This window comes from Histomonas meleagridis (genome assembly GCF_020186115.1).
Source record: "Histomonas meleagridis strain 2922-C6/04-10x chromosome Unknown contig_16, whole genome shotgun sequence".
In the NCBI taxonomy this organism is placed as follows: Eukaryota; Parabasalia; order Tritrichomonadida; family Dientamoebidae; genus Histomonas; species Histomonas meleagridis.
Window position 1 is genome coordinate 650,142 of NW_027150781.1, and position 20,967 is coordinate 671,108.

Below are 20,967 nucleotides of genomic sequence, written 5' to 3' on the forward strand. Positions count from 1 at the left end.
TTCTTAAATTTTTGGCTCTTCTTTGAGATTATTTTTGCCTCATTGTTTAATTCATTGACGCATTCACTTAACAATGAAGCGCTGTATGCCTTTAACTCACTTCGAATACTTTCGTTTGCATCTGATATAACATAGTCACATTTCCAACATCACACGGTAATACATCCGAAGGACTTCCTGACCTATTTTGCATTTCAGTTCTTATTGTCATTTTTTCTCTTTCTAATTCCATTCGAATCTTTTCCTTGAAGTCGCTTTTGATTTGTATTAATCTTTTGTTCCTTTCTTCTTCAGAAAGTTGATTTAAACTTTTCATATGCGTTTGAATTTGACTTGTGATATAATCTTCAAGTTTCTTATTAATACTTTCATTAACACTACCTGAATAACGTGATTTAAATTCATTAATGTAATTATTAGTTATCATATCATTTAAATTTCTTGAGATTCGATTTAACTTTTCGAAGTCACTTCGTTTGATATTATATTCTTGTGCTGTGACTTCATTCTTCATTATAGATTCCGAAATTTGTTTCAAGCTTTCGATAACTTTCTCTGTGTTTTCTCCAGCTATTTTATGCGCGTTTTGTCCCATTTCGATTAATATACTTTTAGCTTGTGAACGTATGAAATCTTCAACTTGTTGTCGTGCTGTTTGATTGATATTAAATTGAAGACATATTCGATCGAGTTCAAGTTGACATTCATTTTCTAAGTTACGAATACGACTTTCATTTAATATCGCGGATTCATCAGTTGATAATATGTTATTAATTTTCTCTTGTGCTATTGCCATTCTTTCGGATATAAAAGATAACATTTTGTCTTCTAAATCTTTTGTAGTTTTCTTAATTAGTGTTTCTTTTTCTTGTTTAATTACTGTGTTTGATTCATCCATTTTACCAATTAACTTATTATATATATAATTGTCTATTTTATTGCGTATTTCTTTCGGTATTTTTTCTTTGGATTCATTCTTAAGTGTTGTTAAGATTTTGAGCTTAATACTACTTAATAAACTAATTGATATTTGTGTATATTGCGAAATGTCACTGTTTTGGATTTCAGCTTTTTGTTGTTCAATTTCTTCTTCTATAATAACATCGGCTTGTTTCTTAAGTTCTGTAATTAATTCTTTCTTATTGTTCTCAACAACTTTTTTCGCTTCTTGTTTAATTTCATCATTTATTTGATGTATTAATGTTTTCTTGTATTTCCATAATGATTGAAAAATCAATTTTTTCTTCGGATCCAATTTGATTTAATTCATTAATACAATCATCGGAATCTAATGAACATAACCTTAAAAGTTCACCTAAATCTGATGATTTACTATTAGTCATTGTTTGTTCTGATTGTTTTTTCTTTGTTTCGATATACGAATTAATTTCATCTTGTAAATGTTTATGTTGTGATTGTTTCATTTGATCTCTAAGTTCATTAAATACTTTACATTTTGTTGATATTTCATCAGAAATTTTTCGTTATAATTCTTTATATATAATATCAAAAAAGATAATTTTTAGTATAAATATAAGTAAGATGTTCATTCAAAATGATAAACTCTGATATTTTCACTGCAGTGAAAAACCTGCAGACTGACAACAAAATTTTTGATAAATCATGAATTTTTATATAGCTTGTTAGCAAATAGAAATTTTAACATATATTCAGTCCCATAAATATGAATTAATTAAGATATGAAAGAAAATCGAGAAAAAAGATTTTTTGGTGTTAACGTTCTTTTTAGCGAAGTGAAAATCGGAATATTGCGAAAATTACAAAATTAAATCAAAAAAAAAAAATTATTAAACATATATTACTGAATATTTTCTCTATGAATAATGCTAGGGTGTAGGCTTAATATTAAGGTGTCGGTCTACAGGTTTTCACTCGATGTAACTTTTTTTTCTGATGATGCGGAGAATCATTAGGTAATCATTAGACTTTCTCGAGAATAGCTTTAACTCTTGTTTCTTTGTTATTCAATAACTTATTAGATGTTCGACAACTTCAATTTGTGTGTAACAGCTGTTTGACGCGTTTGAGCTCTTGTTCTAATGATCTTGCTCAGGTGCAGAATAACGAACTGTTTCTTCTTCAAGTAACTTTTGTTTTATTTTATTTTTCATTAATGATTAGATCTTTCACGTTAGCAACATCGAATCATTTCTTCATTCTTCATTTGCAAGGACTTTCTCTTAATCATTGAGCATTGTTTTGAGAAAAAATTTAATGCAGATCATCTCCACAAACCGAACAACCTTCCGTCCAGCAGAGCAAGCATTCTTCGTGGGCATATGACCCCATGATGTCACCGAATTTTCATTCCGTTTAATCTTTTTCAAGCAAATTTTACCGTGTGCAATTTTTTTTTGTAAAGATTTCATTCATTAGATTGGAAAAAAAAATCCTTAGGACCAATCTAGCCCCCGGTTGAAAGTGTCTAGTTTAATATGAAATTCATGCAAAGATAAATATATATTAATTATCATTATATCTGACTTGTATTGATTTTTGAAGATAGTATAATCTAAATTGATAAAAGAGGAAATAACTTAATAGATTCTTGTGTCATAATGATAATAATTTGAAAATTCATTATATATATATATATAATTAAATTCTTTCAACCGGGGGAATCGTGCCATACTGCCATTTAGTCTAAAAATTTTATATATTAAACTTGATATTAGGCAGACAAAGTTTTGATATATGTTTCCAAATCTATTTTAAAATACCTAAGAGTTTTATTGCATTAAATATTTTTGTGTTTAAAAAAATTCTGGTCATATATCGCTATAAAAATTGTATATAAATTTTTTTATGAAAATTATTATTAAACTTTCTTCGAATAATATCATTTAATATATAAATCGAACTTTAACTTTAAGATTTGGTTCTATTTTTAATATGTCGGATAGTAATGACATGTTTGTAGCTGTCGCATAATCAACATTATTAATTTCGATGTTGTTAGCTAATGGTACTACGCTTAAACTATAATCAACTGAATTAAGAAAGTTTTGGAAATCATTCGAATATTATCATGTCGACCAACAACTACAAATGATAAATAGATCGATGAATCGTTAATATAACTGAAGTTTTTATATTCGTTTTCTAACATTGTAATAACATTTGGATTTTTGTCGCCAATAATTTCTTTGGAACTATAATTAGTTGATATAATACTCGAATTTATTATATGTGGAAATTCTTTTAAATTAATTTTACATTTTTTATTGTTTGTAATTGAAACTATAGTTTTTAATGTAGCTTCAACATTAACTGAAGAAGTTCCTTTAACATTAATAAAGCCTTTAGTATTATCATTCAGTTTTTCGATTAAATATTTCGCTGCTTCTTTGGAACTAATATTATCATAACGTGAAGAAGGTAAATATTCAATGTTTGTAAAGCCGGATTGATAACATTCTCGAATAGCTCTCATTGTTGGTTTTTCGATATCATTATAAGCTTTAGAGTTAATTAGAAATGGCATTTGAATGACACATCCATTGTTTTTAAGTATAGACTCAACAACGTTTTGAAACATTGGCTCCGTTATTGAAAATATATATTTTATGTTTCTTTGATTGAAATATGTTACTAATGTATTAATATAATTATTTGCAACTTCATTAATATATTTAATTCCATTGGAAAACGTGTGATGAATTAATGGAGGCTGATATGTTATATACGCTTCTTTGATTTGAAAGTATTCTAATAGAGATAAGGATTCTTTGGATGAAGTCAATGTCATTAATGGTATATGATATGTTTTCTTTGATGAAAATTTCTTTTAAACTATTTCCAAGGACTGTGGTTGAGCCTATAAGAACTTGTGATGTCTCGAATTTGTCTTTAGTATAATTTTCAGTAGATATTCGCGCAAATTCTTTTTTGAAACGAGTTCGATCTAAACATGTTTCGCTATTTGTTGATAAACTTTTCGAATATAAAAAGTATGGGTTCTTTAAGTTTGGTTGTGGAATTGCTATTGTTTTAAAATAGTGAATTGCGCTATTAATTTCGAATTTTATTTGTAATGTTTAAAACATTATATCAGTGCTTGTAAAAAAAAAATAATTACCATTGGGGCGATAATGATGATATTTGTGTAATGTTTTGTTGGACTTAATTTGGGCTTTGAAATTGTTTTTCAAGTGGGACCTCAAATGAATACATTTTGAAATCGTACTAAAGTATTCAATTATATTTGCCAATACAATTTATTCTGGGGTACCCATAATCTCACTCAATCCTGGAAATGGCGGGAATATTGTTGGCAAAAGTGACGATCATTGTTTCAATTTTTGAATCAATTAACATCGTCTCTAAGCGATGGATCCACAAGCTCACACCAGATCTGAGCTTGAATCCTATTATGAATTCCTACGACGTTATGCGCCACTAAATGCACGCGTGCTTCTAGATGCAAATAATAGTGATGTAATTCGATTACGAAAAGATGTTTTATTAAAGGCAAGATTACTTTCTTTTTCCGATTTATTTGATACAACTTCACCGCAATCTTACGAGCATCTAAGTCACAAGGAAGTACTTTCAACAGAAGAAATATTTCCTCCAACTGTATCACCTCAATTACTCCAACAATCAGCAAATTTATTTAAGTTTTTACATCAAAATGTTAACGAATTTGCAACGGCTACCATTAATTCATATGGTACACCAACATTTTCATATTTAATCAATCATGCAATTCCATGTTTATTTGGATTTTTTTCAAGTAAAGAGCACATAGAAACCTCGCAGCCCTTCTATGTATGGGTTTCTGAGAATGCTATACCCAAAATTGCAATGGAAATTCTTGAGCCTTGTTTTCGTACATGCTGTTTTTCATTTGTTGAGTCGATTTCACTCCCATTTCTTAAGCGATTTACAATTGAAAAAAAGTTTTGGAGCAAAGACGAATTTGTCAAAAACAAAACAATAGAATTATTCGCCAATGAACTCGCAAAGTTTATTATCGATTCAGTTGCGTTTTTACCACGAATGCAAATTGTAATCTTAAAAATCATTAACGAACAATGGGGAAAAAAATTGTTAATTGAGTTTCTATTTGAAACAATTATTAAAAAAATGTTAACATTATTCTTAAAAACAGCTTCACATGAACAACATGAAAAGCCATTAGATGCAATTTTCAATAATTTATGTAAAAACAAAAAACTAACTGATGAGATAATAAAGGCAATCTTCTCACAAAAAAGGCCATTCCAGATACCTTCAATGTTCTTAGTTTTTGATCACAAGTATCATGAATATATTGTTACCATATTAGATATTCAAGCCTTATTACAAACTTATACAGCAAGCTACAATAACTTGCCGGTGACATTACAACACCTCTTTATCGAGACAACACCGCTTTCATCCATCTTTTTAATTCGAGTGTTCGAGGCATGCGGTGACCGTTTACAAAATTTGCCAAATATCGTTTTCGAAAACCGTGAAATTTCACTGAAACCGAATCATGACTTCGAAAGGATTTGGCTTTCATTCCAAGCAAAAGCTGAAGAACAAAATAAGGATACACTTGATTTTATAAAGAGTTCACACTTTAGTCTCCCAAATGGATTTCTTGATTATGCATTCGTCCGATCAATACAAGTTTTAATAGGAAATGCTATGTCATTCGAAAAACTTCTTAGTCATCTCGCTTACATGAAAAGCATTCGTAATTGGAATGAAATTCTTCTTGAATATCAAAGAATTGCTTTATCACCATTTGCACTTCTTCAAATGCGAATCAAAACAAAAAATATTGAAGATGCCTTTACCAAACTACCAAAGATATTTTCTAACCCACAAATTCGTCAACTTCAATATCTTTCACTTATTGCATATAACATTCCAAATCTTCTTGCTTCACAGCGCAATAACTTTGCACAAGCTAAAGCTGCGTGGCTTGATTTTATTGATTCCAAAACCAACAAAGTTCACATTCTTGATATTCATTTCAGCCATCCAACATCCAATAAAGCCTTCCACGAATGTATCCAACAGATGGGATCTCTTGATAAAGAAAACCTTATTTCTTCTTTCCAGATCCTTCAACGTGTTATTACCAGTATTAGTGATCTTGCAAAATATGAAAAAGTGAAAATGCCATTGTTGAAACTTGTTATATGTTATTCCAGAAGTGAATCTATACCAAAGCTTTACATAATTCTAAATAGACTTGCGTTTCGAAGTCATGAATTCATGAAAACTTGTACAGAAGATCAGTTGAAAAATTGGTTAACATTTGAAAGCACTTTTTTGGGTATATTGGTAGAAGATCAAAAACTTTGTCGAATGTTGTTGCAGATGCAGGAGTCGTTGTTGCGAAACTGAAAACAGAATTTGTAAATAAATAAATTGAATGGGAAATTATCGTTTTTCATTGAAAATTTTTACATCACTTTGGCAAATTTTCGTTTTGATATCCAATTTCATTTTGGTGCTTAGACTTGATTTTACCCCAAATAAATATTGGATATAATATCATTTAAATTTTTGGATTATTTTATAATATTTTCTTCTATGCTTAATAAATAATTAAATTAGATGATTTTTTTAAAAAATTTCAGATTTTGGTGAATTCATACAAATTGCTTTGAATCCCTGTTTATTGTATGTTATGGACTAAATTGAAGTTGGGCTGGGAATCAAAAGCATGAAAATATTTCATGCTTGTGCAAATAAACCAACAACTCCTATTCCACATCGATTTCGCCCTCTAGCAATTCTTATATATCCAAGTTCACCCCATCTTATTCCCCAAGAGTTTCGAATAATCCAATAATTTTGACCATTTTCTGTTCCATATCCAACACATCCCACACCATGATTCAACATGTGCGTTCTGCATTTTGGATCATCGTATATTCCTTTGTGATATAACTGAAAAGTTAGCTGCGAGGCATCAATAGCAATCGATGCACAGCCATATTGACAACATTTTTTCTGAAGATCTTCTTCATCATTTAGATTATTGCCAATGAAACCTTTGAAAACCCCAACACTTTTTGATTCATCGAATTTGCACATACTTTTAAAAGGAGAATAAGGATAATCTTTCTCAAGCATTAGTTTTCCTTGTTGGTTGTATAAAATATATTCAAAAGCAGCTCTCATACTCCCTCCATTACATCCATTACATGTGTCGACACAATCCACAAGATTGGATTCAGAAAATGAAAGGAGATGACCATTTTTCAAGAAATATGCTGATTCAAATGACTGAATTGTAGAAAATGCCCAACATGAACCACAATGTCCTTGATCTTTGATCGGGTTTACAGCACCTTTTTCTCTCCAATCTAAATTATCTTCACATTTAAATTTAGATTTTTCTGTGTTCACAAATCTTTTGCTAAGATAAAAAACTGCAGGATTAAAGCCAAGTAAAGAAATGTACTCAGAATTGGTTAAATGTGAAAATTGATTGAGATGAATTTTGTATTCATGTACACGATTATGTTCTTCAATCATTCGTTTATGAGTATGAAATATGCCAAGTCGAGCAAAATATTCAAGACCGTAGAAGAATAAATGATGCTCTTTCATCCATTCTATAAATTCTCTTTCTTCATGTGGGCTAAAATATATGGCGTAAATATGAAGTGCGAAGAGAAAAAGCATTTTTGATTTTTAACAAACGATAGCTTTTGTTATTCATGCACAAAAATTTATATTTAAAATTTTATGAACACAAAAACACTAACTTTATTTAAAAATGATATAAAAATTCATAAAAGGATCAAAATAATCAGTAAATCAGATTATCGTTTGATTTGAAGAAAAATTTTACTAATATTAATAAAAAATTTCGAAACACAAGAAATTGGAGATAGAAAAATATCTAAAAATTTTATTTTTCATAATAAAGAAAGAATATTCATAAAAAAATTGAAAATCTAAAAATTACTTTCAGATAATCCTCACACTTCTTTGAGGTATTCAATTTTTGAATAAAAAATAACCGTCCCATGTCGGTTTCATTCAAAATTTGTTTGTTCGCTCCAAACCTCCACAAAAACTTAACCATTTTCAATCAATGGACCCAATAAAAATTCAAGTGCTTCAAAGTCTAATAATTCAAATATCCATTTAATTTTTTTTTTTACACACAAATTTGAATACTATTCAAAATCGGGTCACAGAACGCCAACATCGCATTCCCCATAAATGTCCTATCGAACAAGTTATTTTCAACCAAGTCTTTTCAACCAGCCTCTCTTGCTTCCCACAGCAAAGCGTGGAGGTTCATACCATCCAATGAGATATGAACAACCACAAATGGTTTATTTCCAACCAAATTATCAGACTCAATATAGAATGATCCCTCAAGGACAATATCCGTCATATATACAACCCGGTTTCCGCATGCCTGTGTGGGTTCCAGGAAAATTCCAAGAACAAAATCAAAATCCAAATTTGTCTATTCAACATCAAATGCCATTAAAACCACAAATTGACAATATATCTTACAGACAGTCAATGCAGAAAGCATTGGTCCCAGAACAAAAAACAAAAGCCAAAAAATTGGAAGATAATCCACAAAAATTGGATAATTCAAAGTATTCTAATAACAATGAAGTTGGAATTCCAGTTCAAAGTACATTATTTACTCAAGATAAGGAATCGCCTCCAGGATTTTTCAATATAATTGGAAGAGGTTCCTTGCCATCAATCTCATTCAATTTCTTAACCTGTGACAGAAAATAAACGTTTATTAATTCAAAATTGTAAGCAAAGTATTTTGAGAAGCGCTTTTTCTTTGCATTTTTGAAAGGACATATTAATTTTGTAAATGTTTTTAGTTTACTTGACCCTGAAATAACACAAAACCGATGAACCACCACAAATTTTCTTCAGAAAAAAAAGAGAAAGATATAAAGTATTGAACAATCATCGTTTCGTACTGTGGTTAATGATCATCGTCATAAATTTTTTCAAAATATTTTATGGGGAAACCTTTCAATTATTTTTTATTTGCCAAAGCAAACTTTTGGAAATTACAATAAAATTTGAATTTAAAAGAAATCTCATTTATGATAATAATCATGTCCGAATATTCGGATTGATCAAAACCTAATGGAAAATAAAAAAAAACGATCAATTTTATGAAAACTGTGGCCACGGTTTGTGGTTCATGTAAACCATTAAACTCAACAAATTTCAATGATATAAACGGTTGTGATGAAATTTCTTATGGAAAAGTGGCCGATTGCCATTCAAACCTACAGTACTTAAAATGACGATAGAATTCAAATTTAAAAGGACGTTAAGAGGGAATTGATGAGTTTAATTACCAACCGGCACCTTCGCCAGCGTTGTTCCATTCTTGTTCAGTTGAAGGTGCAGCACCATCAGCAGCTGGTGCGGCATCAACAGTTGTAACATCAGTCGCAACTGTTTCTTCACCTTCGTGATCAATTTGTTCTTGGATGTTTTGTTCATCGCGTGTATCACGGTAGAAGTAAAGATCTGGAAGAACCTTCCATTCTTGTGTGCGGAGGAGTTCACCACGGAGGCGGAGTACTTCGCGTGTAAGTAACCACATGACGAGACCGATTGATGTCTTGTTCTTGGTGTTGCATGGAATGACACAATCAACAAAGCGGAGGCTGGCATCGGTATCGCAAAGAGCAATGCATGGGATGTTGGCATAAGCAGCTTCAGTGATGGCTTGTGTATCAGTGTTTGGATCACAAACAATGATGAGACGTGGTTCCATGAACTTACCCTTGATTGAGTGGTTAGTGAAGAAACCTGGTGTGAAACGTTGGTTGATGCAAAGGCATCCAAGGAATTGTGAGAATTTGTGAACAGCACGTTGGCCGAATGGTTTAGCGGAAATTGCAAGAACATCACGTGGTTCTTCAACTGCATAGATCATACGAGCGGCGAGCTTGATCTTTTCATATGTCATTCCGAGATTGATGATGTGTGTTCCTGTCTTTGTGCGTGTGAAAACATATGGTTGCATTCCAAAGGAAAGGTTGGATGAACCAATGTGTACCTTAGCGGCGAGCATTTTCTTGATGGAGGCTTCTCTATCAGCTTGCATGGAGATCAAAGGTCGGCCAAAACCGAAAAAGTGCACTTTTTCACAAAACATAAACGGTCTTACTATAAATGGGGTGCCTCATTTTATTCTTTAAAAAATTAAAAAAAAAAGATTTTTTCGCTTGATTCTTTTATTGATTTAATGTTTTATTTAATTAGTTCTTGAATGGTTGAGTTCAAGTCTTTCTGGATAACAATTGAGCGGTTTTCAATTGGGAAGTAAAATTGAGGATCGTTTTGATTGATTCTGATAAACTTCCAATTTGGATAACTATAAGCAAACTTTTCGAACGGAATTCTTAGAGCTCCTGGAGAGTTAAAACCAACTCCTAATTCCAAAAGAACAAGCTTTTTGTTTTCGTTTTCCTTTAAAAAGTTAATGTAATTTGGATAATTAACGAAGTTTGGCTTTTCAACAAACAAATCATCTTTTCTAAGATTAGGAACCAATAAATGACCGCAATGGGGGCATCGTGGAATATCACTTTCTTGTATTGTTAATGTTTCACGATTCATATTCTTTAGCATTTTTTGAACCATTTCATAATTATTATAAACTTCTTGTCTACATGGAACAGAGCATTGGAAATTCATGTAGTCGCCTTGCATTGCAAAAATCTTAGATGTATCAAATCCTGACTTGCTAAATTGTCCATCTGTATTTGTTGTTGCGACAAAATAATTTTTGTCTTTGATCAAATTATAAAGGTCTTTATAAATTTGAAGTCCTTCTGTTTGATATCTTATGTTGTTTATATGTGTTGCCCAGAATGCATAATATTGAAGTATATTTTGTTCATTCACTTCCCAAAAACGAACAACGCATTCCCATAATGTATTGACACCATATTTGGAAAATCCTGGATAATGAGTCTGGAAATATTTTGGATCTCCATAATTAAGTCCACCTGCTGCTGAAAGTCCTGATCCAGCTCCAATTAAGATACCATCACTTTCTTGGATTAATCTCTTAGCTTCTTGAATTGCTTTGTTGCTTAACATTGCTCTACAAATAAAAAATGAAGAAAACTCGGCATCAATTTGGTAAAAATTTCTTCTTTCTCAAAATTGTTCGCCGGCCAATCGTTTTCAATGGATATAAACTTTAGAAATTTATTTAAAAAGTTGTCATAAGCATAAACGATAGGGGCATTCTGGGCATTGAAAAACTATCGTACGCACCGCCCCAAATTCCTATGGTTCATACTGTCACTTTTTATGGCTACACAGCAAAATCTTTTCGGTAAATGAGAAGCTCGGCATTGCAAAAGCTCCTCGACAAGCAGAAACAAAACAAATTCGGTGTATTAATTACTGAACAAAAATGGCCTGAGCTTTATGGAATGATTAGTTCCGGGATCTCAAAACTTGATGATATCTTACCACCAATTATACAAAATGGAAAAATAGTATCATTTACTCTTTTTGTGGCTTCGTTAGAACCAAACAATCAAAATCTAAGAATTGTTGCTCAACTCATGCAACAAATTCCTGATTCCGAACTTCAACCATTCTGTAATCTTTTTAAAGATATGGTAATGGGGTATCCTCAATATCAAAAACAAGTTATTGAACAAATAGTTCGTTCATTTACACTTACAGATTCTTCATTTTATGCAGAAACTCTCATATTAATTCTACGTTCCACACCACACTTAAGTTCCACTGTCTCCGCGTCAATCATCAAATTCTTTCCACAGACATCATCTGTTCATCAACAGCAAATGAGATATTTGTTGAATACATTATTTGTTTGTAAATCCTCCGATGATGTCAATGTTGCAGTTCTTGGACGTATTTTCCAACATCTAGTTGCTCTTGATTGTGAACTTCTTGTATCTTCTTCACCAAATGGCGTCACTGAAATTGACGAAGATGTATCCGACAACTTTTCACCACAACTTGATCTATTTATTGATCATATTTCCAACATCACACCTGATATATTTGCTTTACTTCTTCAACTATTTGATTTATATTTAATTGATCTTCCAAAAGTTGCCATAGTTCAATACATCTTTTTCTACGCTTGTTCCCTATCACACTCCAATGCCGAAACCTTCGTTGGTTTCCTCATTGCGAAACTTATCAACATGGACTTGCCTAAACGGTCGCGGGCAAATGCATCACTTTACTTAGCGTCGCTAACCGTTCGCGCTAGTTATATTGATGACAGCTTTGCGTTAACCATTATGGATTATGTTGCTGATTATGCCAATTGTTATTCTAACCATGTTAAGAATGAAACACCTGATCAATATCGTATGAGCATTTCACAACATTCCGTATATTATTACTCCATTCAATGCTTATCATATATCTTATGCTGGAGATGGAGGAGCTGGTCAAAAAGAGGTATAAATCCCAACGAAAAATGGAATTTGTCTGATTTGTTATGTAATAATTTGAGAGCTATTGATGTGATCGATAAAAACACCGCTGATATGCTGTCAACATTGGGTTGTTTGACATTGACAACTGGTGTCGTCGTTATTGAGAGGATTTCTGTGTGGTTCCCATTCGACCCTTGTGTATTAGAAAGTATGGAAAAGAGAATAAGGGCATTTTACGTTGTGTGGAGTAATGAGGAAGACCCCGAAATAGATAACGTCGATGCGTTGTTGGATAATGAATTGTCGCGAGTGTACGAAAGAAGAGATATAGAGCCTAATTTTAGCTTTTAATAAAAAATGTTATTTTAAATGAAATTTCATTTATTTTGTGTTTTATTATGATGACATTCTAAACTTAAAATAGCTTTTGATTTAACTGCAGTTCCAAATTATTAAAATATATTTCAAATTATTAAAATAAATTCCACAATATTAAAACATATATAAATAAATGCTATTAAAATAAATAGTTTTTGAATCTTCGATCAAATCGGTTTAAACCCAATAAAAAGATAACATATATTTTTATTAAATTTTTTTCCCAAATAGATATATCATTTCAATTATGTTCAACAGGATTGGGTGTTTTGGTTTTTTATATTTATAAGTATCGAAATTTTAGATATTTTATCTTCACATAAAAATAAATTATTTCTCATATATTGAAATTTGGATTTTTTTCTTAATGATAAAAAATATATGATTCATTAAATTAGAAATTCATGGAGATCATAAATGGTTCTTTTGCACAACTTCCATAGTCAAAACGTTACAAAATTGAAAGAAGTTTGTTTGCGTTTAGGAAACACAAAATTACCCAAAAACATAAAGCAGTTAAAATGATTCACATGTTTACAAATTATTTGGAGAAAAATTGTGATTTTCTGTGGTTATTTGGGTTGGAGTTTGTTTGTTGTTTTCCGAAAAATGAACCAATAAAAATGAAAAATAGTTAAACTTATACCTAATAAAACCTGAATATGTCTTGTCATTGATGTTTTCCCCATGAATAATAAATGCGAATATTATAAAGCTCAACCAATCAAGGAGATGGTGAAATGAATTTTGACTAGTTTATTTACGGAATTTTGAATGTATAAGTGGAGGTGGCCGAGCCATATTCAACCACCGCTTTTTGATATGTTTACATAACAATGTGAAGTTTTGGCTTCCACAAATAAAATTTACATTTAACGGTTGATTTTTGAATTTTGATTAACGCACTGAAAAAGCGCAACCAGCACAAAATGAGCAAATAGTATCTTTTCTTTTTTAACTTCCAGTGGAAACGACCAAACATTTCGGCCAGTAAAAAACATAGGATCACCGAACCGTAAAGCAACAACACAGACAATCAAACAAATGGAAACATTGAAATTAGGAGATTTAAGACTTGCTGTTCGCCTTCCTGAAGGGGAGGATTTGAATGAGTGGATAGCCAAAAATCTTACTGATTTCTACCACCAAGTTTCCATGCTTTATGCAACAATTACAGAATTTTGTACACAAGAAAATTGTCCAGTTATGAGCGCTGGTTCAGGGTACAAATACTTATGGTCTGATGAAACTACGCCGAGGCCTATCGAAGTCACAGCTCCTCAATATATTATTCGACTATTTCAATGGATTGATAACCAGATAGAAAACGAAGCCATATTTCCTTCAACTATGGGGACCCCGTTCCCAGACAACTTTTTAACCATTGTAACTAACATAATGAAGAGACTCTTTAGGGTTTACGCCCACATATATTACCATCATCTCCAACATTTCAAAGCCCTTAGAACAGAGAAACACCTCAACACTTCGTTCAAGCACTTTATATTGTTTGCGCATGAGTTCAATTTGATTTCTCCCGATCAATTAGATCCTTTGAAGGATTTGATTGATAACTTGTTACGCTCGTAATGTATATAAATAATATTTCACTCTTGATAATGTGTTAGAATTGGTAATGGTAAACAGATTTTCACCATTGGGAATATTCTTCAATATCATCAACAAACCCATCTATAGCTGAGTCTATGTCGAATTTTTTCTTTTGTTTTAATGGTTTCACTTGTAAAGCAGTGGAAATACTTGGAGATATATTTGGATTTCTTGGTTTGAATGGTTTTGTTGGCACTTCAATTTGTTTATATGGTTGCTTGTTAGATTTAGGTTTTGTGTAAGTGCCAGTATTTTTTGGTGGAATGGAAATTTGGGATGTTTCATATTGATGAGGTCTTGATATAAAGCTAACAGTTTTTTCTTGATCATCATTGTAATCATTAAAGTGATAACTCGAAAAAGAGTTTGAAGGGTCAAATGCCCTTCGAGCAAATTTGTCCAATTGTTTTCGTTCAAGATTCAATTCATCAAAATTCCATCTTGTTTTATTTGTTTTGTAGGTTGCGTGGTGCAAATCATTATCTAATGCACACTGTGAAAAATATTTCGTTTGATTGTTCATTCGCATAATTTTTAAACGTAATTTGATACATAAACCGACGACGATACTGTTTTTATATTGAAAAGTGCCATTTTTCTGTCTCTGCCTGTTGCCATCTTTGAATAACGAAAAGTAATGGAAAATTTTTCAAAATTCGAATTTTCTTCAAAAATTTATATATAAAATATTCATAAATATTTTTTCTCCTCTTAGGTTTAAGCTTAATCAATTTCTTGATTTTCATTAATTAATAAACAATATTCTTGTGATTTTTAATGAATATGCATATCGGTTCTAACCTAAATAATTTTTCCACTACTGTAATATCAATTACTTTCTATTCTTAAAAGAATTTTTACTCAAATGAGTACTGTATCATATTTTATATAATTTTCGATAAATATTCGTATATCAAATTAATAGAATAAATATCAGTAGTATTGATTTTTTTTTAACTTTCTCTCATAATAAAATTTCATAAATTTGATTCCAAACACCAAACACCCGATTTTTCTATAAAATATAGTCATTTAAATGAAATTTGATGAATGTTTTTCATGCATCTTCGAATGATGAATGATATTATTTATATTAATGAATAATTTCTTCATTCCCTTTCAATAAATTGATTTTTTACATGTATTTCCACATTTGCAACATTCATAAGTGAATATTCATAACATTTAATTTACCCAGAAGGTTCTCATCGATCAATTAATGAAATATTTCATTTTTTTGGTTAATACACACCATAAAAGAATATGAATGCTTAAATAATAATATAAACATCTTCCACAAAAAATCAAGTGCAGCTCATACATTCTTTATATATCAAAGAAAATGTTATTGTTAAGAAAAAAAAAATATTTGTTTCACAATATTTTTAGTTTTGTTTTTCAGAAAACGCAGTTGTTAACTGTTTCCAAATTTCATCAGAGCGATTAATTGGCCATTCCACGTTAAATTCGATATATAAATTTCCTTTTCCAACAATTTCATTATGTACGTCATCCCAAATCGGCACGCCTTCACCATTAACGCAAATCTTATATCCAGGAGCAGCAATATCGGTCAAATGCAATGGTAAAACTCTTCCGTCCATTAATGGAACTTTAAACTTTTTACCAATCAATGCTTCGACAAGTGTAATGTTCTGTGTGAAAACAAGATCATTCCCATAACGGGAATATAACAAATGTGGCTGCATGGATATAGTTACTATGGCATCAGCTGGTTTGGAGTCTTTTTGATCTGCATGTCCAAGATTTGGAAAGATGATTTGCGTTCCTTCAATCATTCCAGGATGTATTTCACACGCTAACTGAACTTCTTCGGTTTGGCCATCAGGTAGACGTCGAACTCCTGAAGCCATACGTGTATGACCATAAACAAAATCTGATAATGGTGCTGATAACTCAATTAATAATGGCTCATTTGGTATGGGTGGATTTGGCTTAGTTAATCGTGCAAATTCAGTGGCATTTCGAGAAGGAAGAAGATAATCATATGGATTTGATGAACCAAAGAAATTGAAAAAAACAGTTTCTGGATCTGTAGGTTTCCATCGAAGATCTTCTAGACCTTTACGTCCAAATTGATCGTAAGCAGCACGAAGTTTTAGATCGTTAAGAATTTCAAATGCTTCTGAATACTCAGCAAAAAGACGTGGAGCCTCATCTGATTTGTTTCTATCTGGATGATATTTGATGGCGAATTTACGGTACGCGTTATTGATTTCTTCTCTTGTTGCATTTGGAGTAATTTTAAGAAGGTTATATGGGTTCATTTTGGAATGGATAACGTATTTGTTTTTTTCACAACAATTGTTAAAATAATTCACAAGAAACTCGTTATTTGTTGTTCGAGTATGTGTGATACATCTGTTTTAAAAGATAAAATACGTACACATATATATCTTAACACAATAGATACAAAGGAATGGTTTATGGATTTTGATAGACTTAGAATAGGAAAAATATCAATTCCACAATTTCGAAGATGTTTTGAATCTATTAAATTTCCATTAACTGATAATGAATTTGGTTCTCTTTGCAAAGAATATGAAAAAGATGGAATGATAAATTATTTAGCTTTTTGTGACGAAATTGAAAACATATTTACAAATAAAAATCTAATTCATGATCCACATGCAACAACTGTAGATCCACATGCATTTACAATTAGAACACAAAATCAAGAAAAAGATGGAAATAATAACTTTAATAAATTAATTTCAAAATTAGCACACCAAGTTCAAACAAGAGGAATTCATTTAAGGGAATGTTATATGGATTTTGATACTCATAATTGTGGAATGGTAACACAACCACAATTTTTAAGAGCTCTTCCATTCAAAGATTTATCTAATGAAGAGAAGCAAGCTCTAATCCAATTCTATGAAGACCCAACTTTACATGATGTCAACTACAAACGTTTAATGTATGATATTAATCAATTCATTAATAATAAAACTAAAAATAATAACAATACCAATACTATCAATGGATTAATGCCACATCAACTTCAATCAATCAAACCCAAGCAAATGCCCAATTCAGATGTTATTCATCGTTTTGCAGAATATGTAAAAGAACGTCGAATTCGGATTCGTGAATTTTTCCAATCTAATGATAATCTTCATCTTGGTTATATCCTTGGAGATAAGTTTAAGTCTACACTTACTCTTTTTGGTTTTTATTTCACTTCTGATGAGATTGATTTCATATATGATAAATACAAATTTATAAAAGACCATACTGAATATGCCAAATATCAAGAATTCTGTTCTTCCATTGATCAAATTAATGATAATCAAAATACACAGCCCCAGAGCAGAACCATTGTACCTCAGTCTCCTCAATTAGACGCCATTATTCAAAAAGTTCGAACCGCAATTAACCGCTCGCGCATTAACGTCCTCCCGACCTTCCAAGGATTTGATCATCAAAATCATGGATTTATTACAGGGCCACAATTTCATCGTGCCTTAACAATTCTTCAACTCCCCATTAGTGTTTCAGATCTTAACGTTTTAGTCAATTCTTATGGTAATGAGAATGATGTTGATTATTTCAAATTTATTGAAGATGTTGATCCAACGCATAATCAATCACGTCGAGTATATCGACCACTTTATACTGACAAGACTTCTATTGAACAAGTATATGGATATACTCCAAAAGGTGATCGATTTGTTACGCAAGAAGAAGCAGATGAAATGATCTATAAATCAAAGCGAGGCTTAATCAAGAAAGTTGATGAACATAAAGACATAACATCATTACTTGCAGACATTCGACGTTGGAGTCTTATTAACTCAGTTATGTTCCATGATTTCCTTGAACCATTTGATCATTATAATTGCGGCGAGATTACAATTGATCAATTTAATAGCGGAATGACATTATCCACTTATAGACTTAGTGAATCCGAATTCCAATGTATTGTTGATAATTATTCATCTAAAACAAATCCGGGATATATTAAATGGCGACAATTTGCAGATGATATTAGTTCAGCGATAGTTTCTAAAGATTTAGAAAAGAATCCAAACGAAAATCCAATGAATCCACATGAAACAATCATGAAAAACACATCGAATATAAGGAATATTAACATCAAAGATATACCACAAAATGTATATCGGATTCTTGAAGTTATTTCAAGATATGTTAAATCAAGAAGGTTATCATTAATTGATCAATTTAAAGATAAAGATAAATTAAATCATAAAGTTGTTACATCTAATGCATTTGCTCAAGTACTTCAATTAATTGGATTTCATATCTCTAAATCTGATATTGATTTACTCTCCAATTTTTACGTCGATCCTAATACTAAATATATTGATTATTATTCATTTGTTTTAGACATCAATAAAATTACTGAAAACATTTTCGGTAAAAATGAAAACGCTTCGAATTCTATTGTATATAAACCTATATCAATGTATGGGAATCAAGATTCTCAATACATTATAACATTAGATCCCAATAATAGTAATAATAAAAATAATAGTAATAATAATTGGGATGAAATTTGTTCAAAGTTACAAACTTATGTATATAAAAGAAGAATTAAATTAGAAGACTTTTTTTCGATGTTCGATTCACATAATAATGGAACAGTTTCGAAACAAAAGTTTCGAACTGTTGTCGGACAAGTTAATTTACCTTTAAATAATGAACAAATCGAATTCATTTTAAATTATTTCCCTGTCGAAAATACAAATGATTTGTTTAATTATAAATCGTTTTGTAAAAAGATTAACGAAGTGTTTTACGTCTCAAATATGAATAAAAAACCTTTGGATTCCGGAGTAACTAAAACATTTGTGTTGCCTGATCCTTCATTAACATTACAAAAACTAAATGATAATGAAGAATCAAAAGTTAACACAATAATACAAAGAATGAAAAAATTGGTAATTTCAAGAAGAATGAATATAAAGGAACAGTTCGAAGATTATGATAAAAACCCAAGAAAAGGCTTCATAACAAAACAACAATTTAAACAATCAATTACAAGATTGGGATTATGTAATAACGTTAATGAATTGGATTTGTTATGTAGAAAATTTAAATGTACTGAGTTGGATGACGTAAATTATAACGCATTCTGTAATGAGATCGATCCTGAATTGTAATTAATAAAAAATAAAACGTATAACGAATTTTTTATGAAGTAAAAGTTTTTATTTGTGATGAATCTATCAAAACAAATGGCACATAGAATGAAATTTAAAATATATCAGAACTATCAGGTTTTTCATAACATAATTTTGATTTAATATTCCTATAAAAAAAGTAGAGAAAGAATGGAAAGAAATGCCCACTTTCACAAACCAAAGATAATTATCTACTTTCAAAAATTGAAAAGATTACCCCAATACAATTGAAAATTCAGTACTGATACATACTTTACAATTTTCAAAATACACTTTTTGTGAGGAAAAATGGAGAACAAAAATTTCTCATGAGAAGAGAAAGATTAATGGATCAATTACCTCTTGAAGAATTTAGCCAACCAAAATTATCAAGTGAACACAACAATCCACTTGAAGAATTTCTATTGAAAGAAAATATTTCTAAAATGGGGAAAAAAAAGAAACATCAGAATCAAAAAATCACAATAACAATTAAATGTCATATCCCAGATAAAAAAAATCCGGAAAAGTTAGTGGGGTTATCACATACCAAAACATGTTATTCATCTGATAGTATTGAAAATGTAAAAAGAGAATTTTTGGAAGATTATCCCCAAATTCCTGTTGACAGAGAATATTACCTTGGTTACAACCAACTTTTGTTCCGTTTTGGAACACTTGATGAATGCGGAATTACTCAAGATAAATGTATTGAATTATATTCACCCAAAAAAAATGCACACGTTAATCATAATGAAGGTGTCAAATGCATCACATGGTCTATAATTCCATTAGTTGTTGGAATAGCCTCATTAATTTATACATTTACCACAACAAATGTATCAAATCAGTATCAAGCATTAGCTATGTTAATCGGTTTAGCGTGCGTTTTACCATCATTGTTATGCATTTTCTTAGGATTGATATTGCTTCCTGATTTTAATATGCCTTGTTATTTCACTGGATCACAATGGTTTTAAAATATATTACTTATTATAAACAAATGTTTGTTTCATATTATATTGTATAATGTAAATTAAACATTCGATGCATTTATTTTTTGAATCAAGAAAAAGTTAAACTAAGTTAATGATTGGCTCAAAACTTAGATTTTATGGAAAACTTTTTTTTGTGAAAAACAAATCAATAGGAAAATTTTTGAAAAATAATACATGTTATTCAATGGTTTTGTGAAAGAAACTGGTGTGAGTGAATTTAATGGTTTAAGGCTTGGGATATATTTGATTCTTTAAAATTCTTAAACGTAAACTAAAATCATGAATCATTGAAAGAATGATCTATCATAAAGAAACAAGACAGGCAAAGATTTTGTAAACCTTCAATTACATTTACGTTCTCAGTAATGATTTATTTCTTAAATATTCAATAATATATTATGATCAAACAGTAAA

At 30.5% G+C, this 20,967-nt stretch overlaps 7 protein-coding genes across 7 annotated transcripts; 4 read left to right on the forward strand and 3 right to left on the reverse strand.

Annotated features, from left to right (window-relative positions):
• Positions 1-4,350: 4,350 nt before the first annotated feature.
• On the forward strand, positions 4,351-6,366 carry GO595_002057 (uncharacterized protein; the record flags this gene model as incomplete). The annotated part of the gene is made up of 1 exon (XM_067914925.1): positions 4,351-6,366. The coding sequence occupies one exon, from the start codon at positions 4,351-4,353 to the stop codon at positions 6,364-6,366; it is 2,016 nt and encodes a 671-aa protein (XP_067777743.1).
• Positions 6,367-8,202: 1,836 nt separating this feature from the next.
• On the forward strand, positions 8,203-8,742 carry GO595_002058 (uncharacterized protein; the record flags this gene model as incomplete). The annotated part of the gene is made up of 1 exon (XM_067914926.1): positions 8,203-8,742. One exon carries the CDS (start codon positions 8,203-8,205, stop codon positions 8,740-8,742), a length of 540 nt encoding a protein of 179 aa, XP_067777744.1.
• Positions 8,743-9,325: 583 nt separating this feature from the next.
• GO595_002059 (40S ribosomal protein SA) lies at positions 9,326-10,087 on the reverse strand (the record flags this gene model as incomplete). The annotated part of the gene is made up of 1 exon (XM_067914927.1): positions 9,326-10,087. One exon carries the CDS (start codon positions 10,085-10,087, stop codon positions 9,326-9,328), a length of 762 nt encoding a protein of 253 aa, XP_067777745.1.
• Positions 10,088-10,233: 146 nt separating this feature from the next.
• Positions 10,234-11,088, reverse strand: GO595_002060 (NAD-dependent protein deacetylase, SIR2 family; the record flags this gene model as incomplete). Its single annotated transcript, XM_067914928.1, has 1 exon — positions 10,234-11,088. One exon carries the CDS (start codon positions 11,086-11,088, stop codon positions 10,234-10,236), a length of 855 nt encoding a protein of 284 aa, XP_067777746.1.
• A 245-nt stretch (positions 11,089-11,333) lies between these two features.
• GO595_002061 (RNA polymerase I-specific transcription initiation factor rrn3) lies at positions 11,334-12,770 on the forward strand (the record flags this gene model as incomplete). Its single annotated transcript, XM_067914929.1, has 1 exon — positions 11,334-12,770. One exon carries the CDS (start codon positions 11,334-11,336, stop codon positions 12,768-12,770), a length of 1,437 nt encoding a protein of 478 aa, XP_067777747.1.
• Positions 12,771-15,793: 3,023 nt separating this feature from the next.
• On the reverse strand, positions 15,794-16,696 carry GO595_002062 (dnaJ-like subfamily B member 1-like; the record flags this gene model as incomplete). Its single annotated transcript, XM_067914930.1, has 1 exon — positions 15,794-16,696. The coding sequence occupies one exon, from the start codon at positions 16,694-16,696 to the stop codon at positions 15,794-15,796; it is 903 nt and encodes a 300-aa protein (XP_067777748.1).
• A 528-nt stretch (positions 16,697-17,224) lies between these two features.
• On the forward strand, positions 17,225-20,535 carry GO595_002063 (EF hand family protein; the record flags this gene model as incomplete). The annotated part of the gene is made up of 2 exons (XM_067914931.1): positions 17,225-18,594; positions 20,187-20,535. 2 exons carry the CDS (start codon positions 17,225-17,227, stop codon positions 20,533-20,535), a joined length of 1,719 nt encoding a protein of 572 aa, XP_067777749.1.
• Positions 20,536-20,967: the final 432 nt, after the last annotated feature.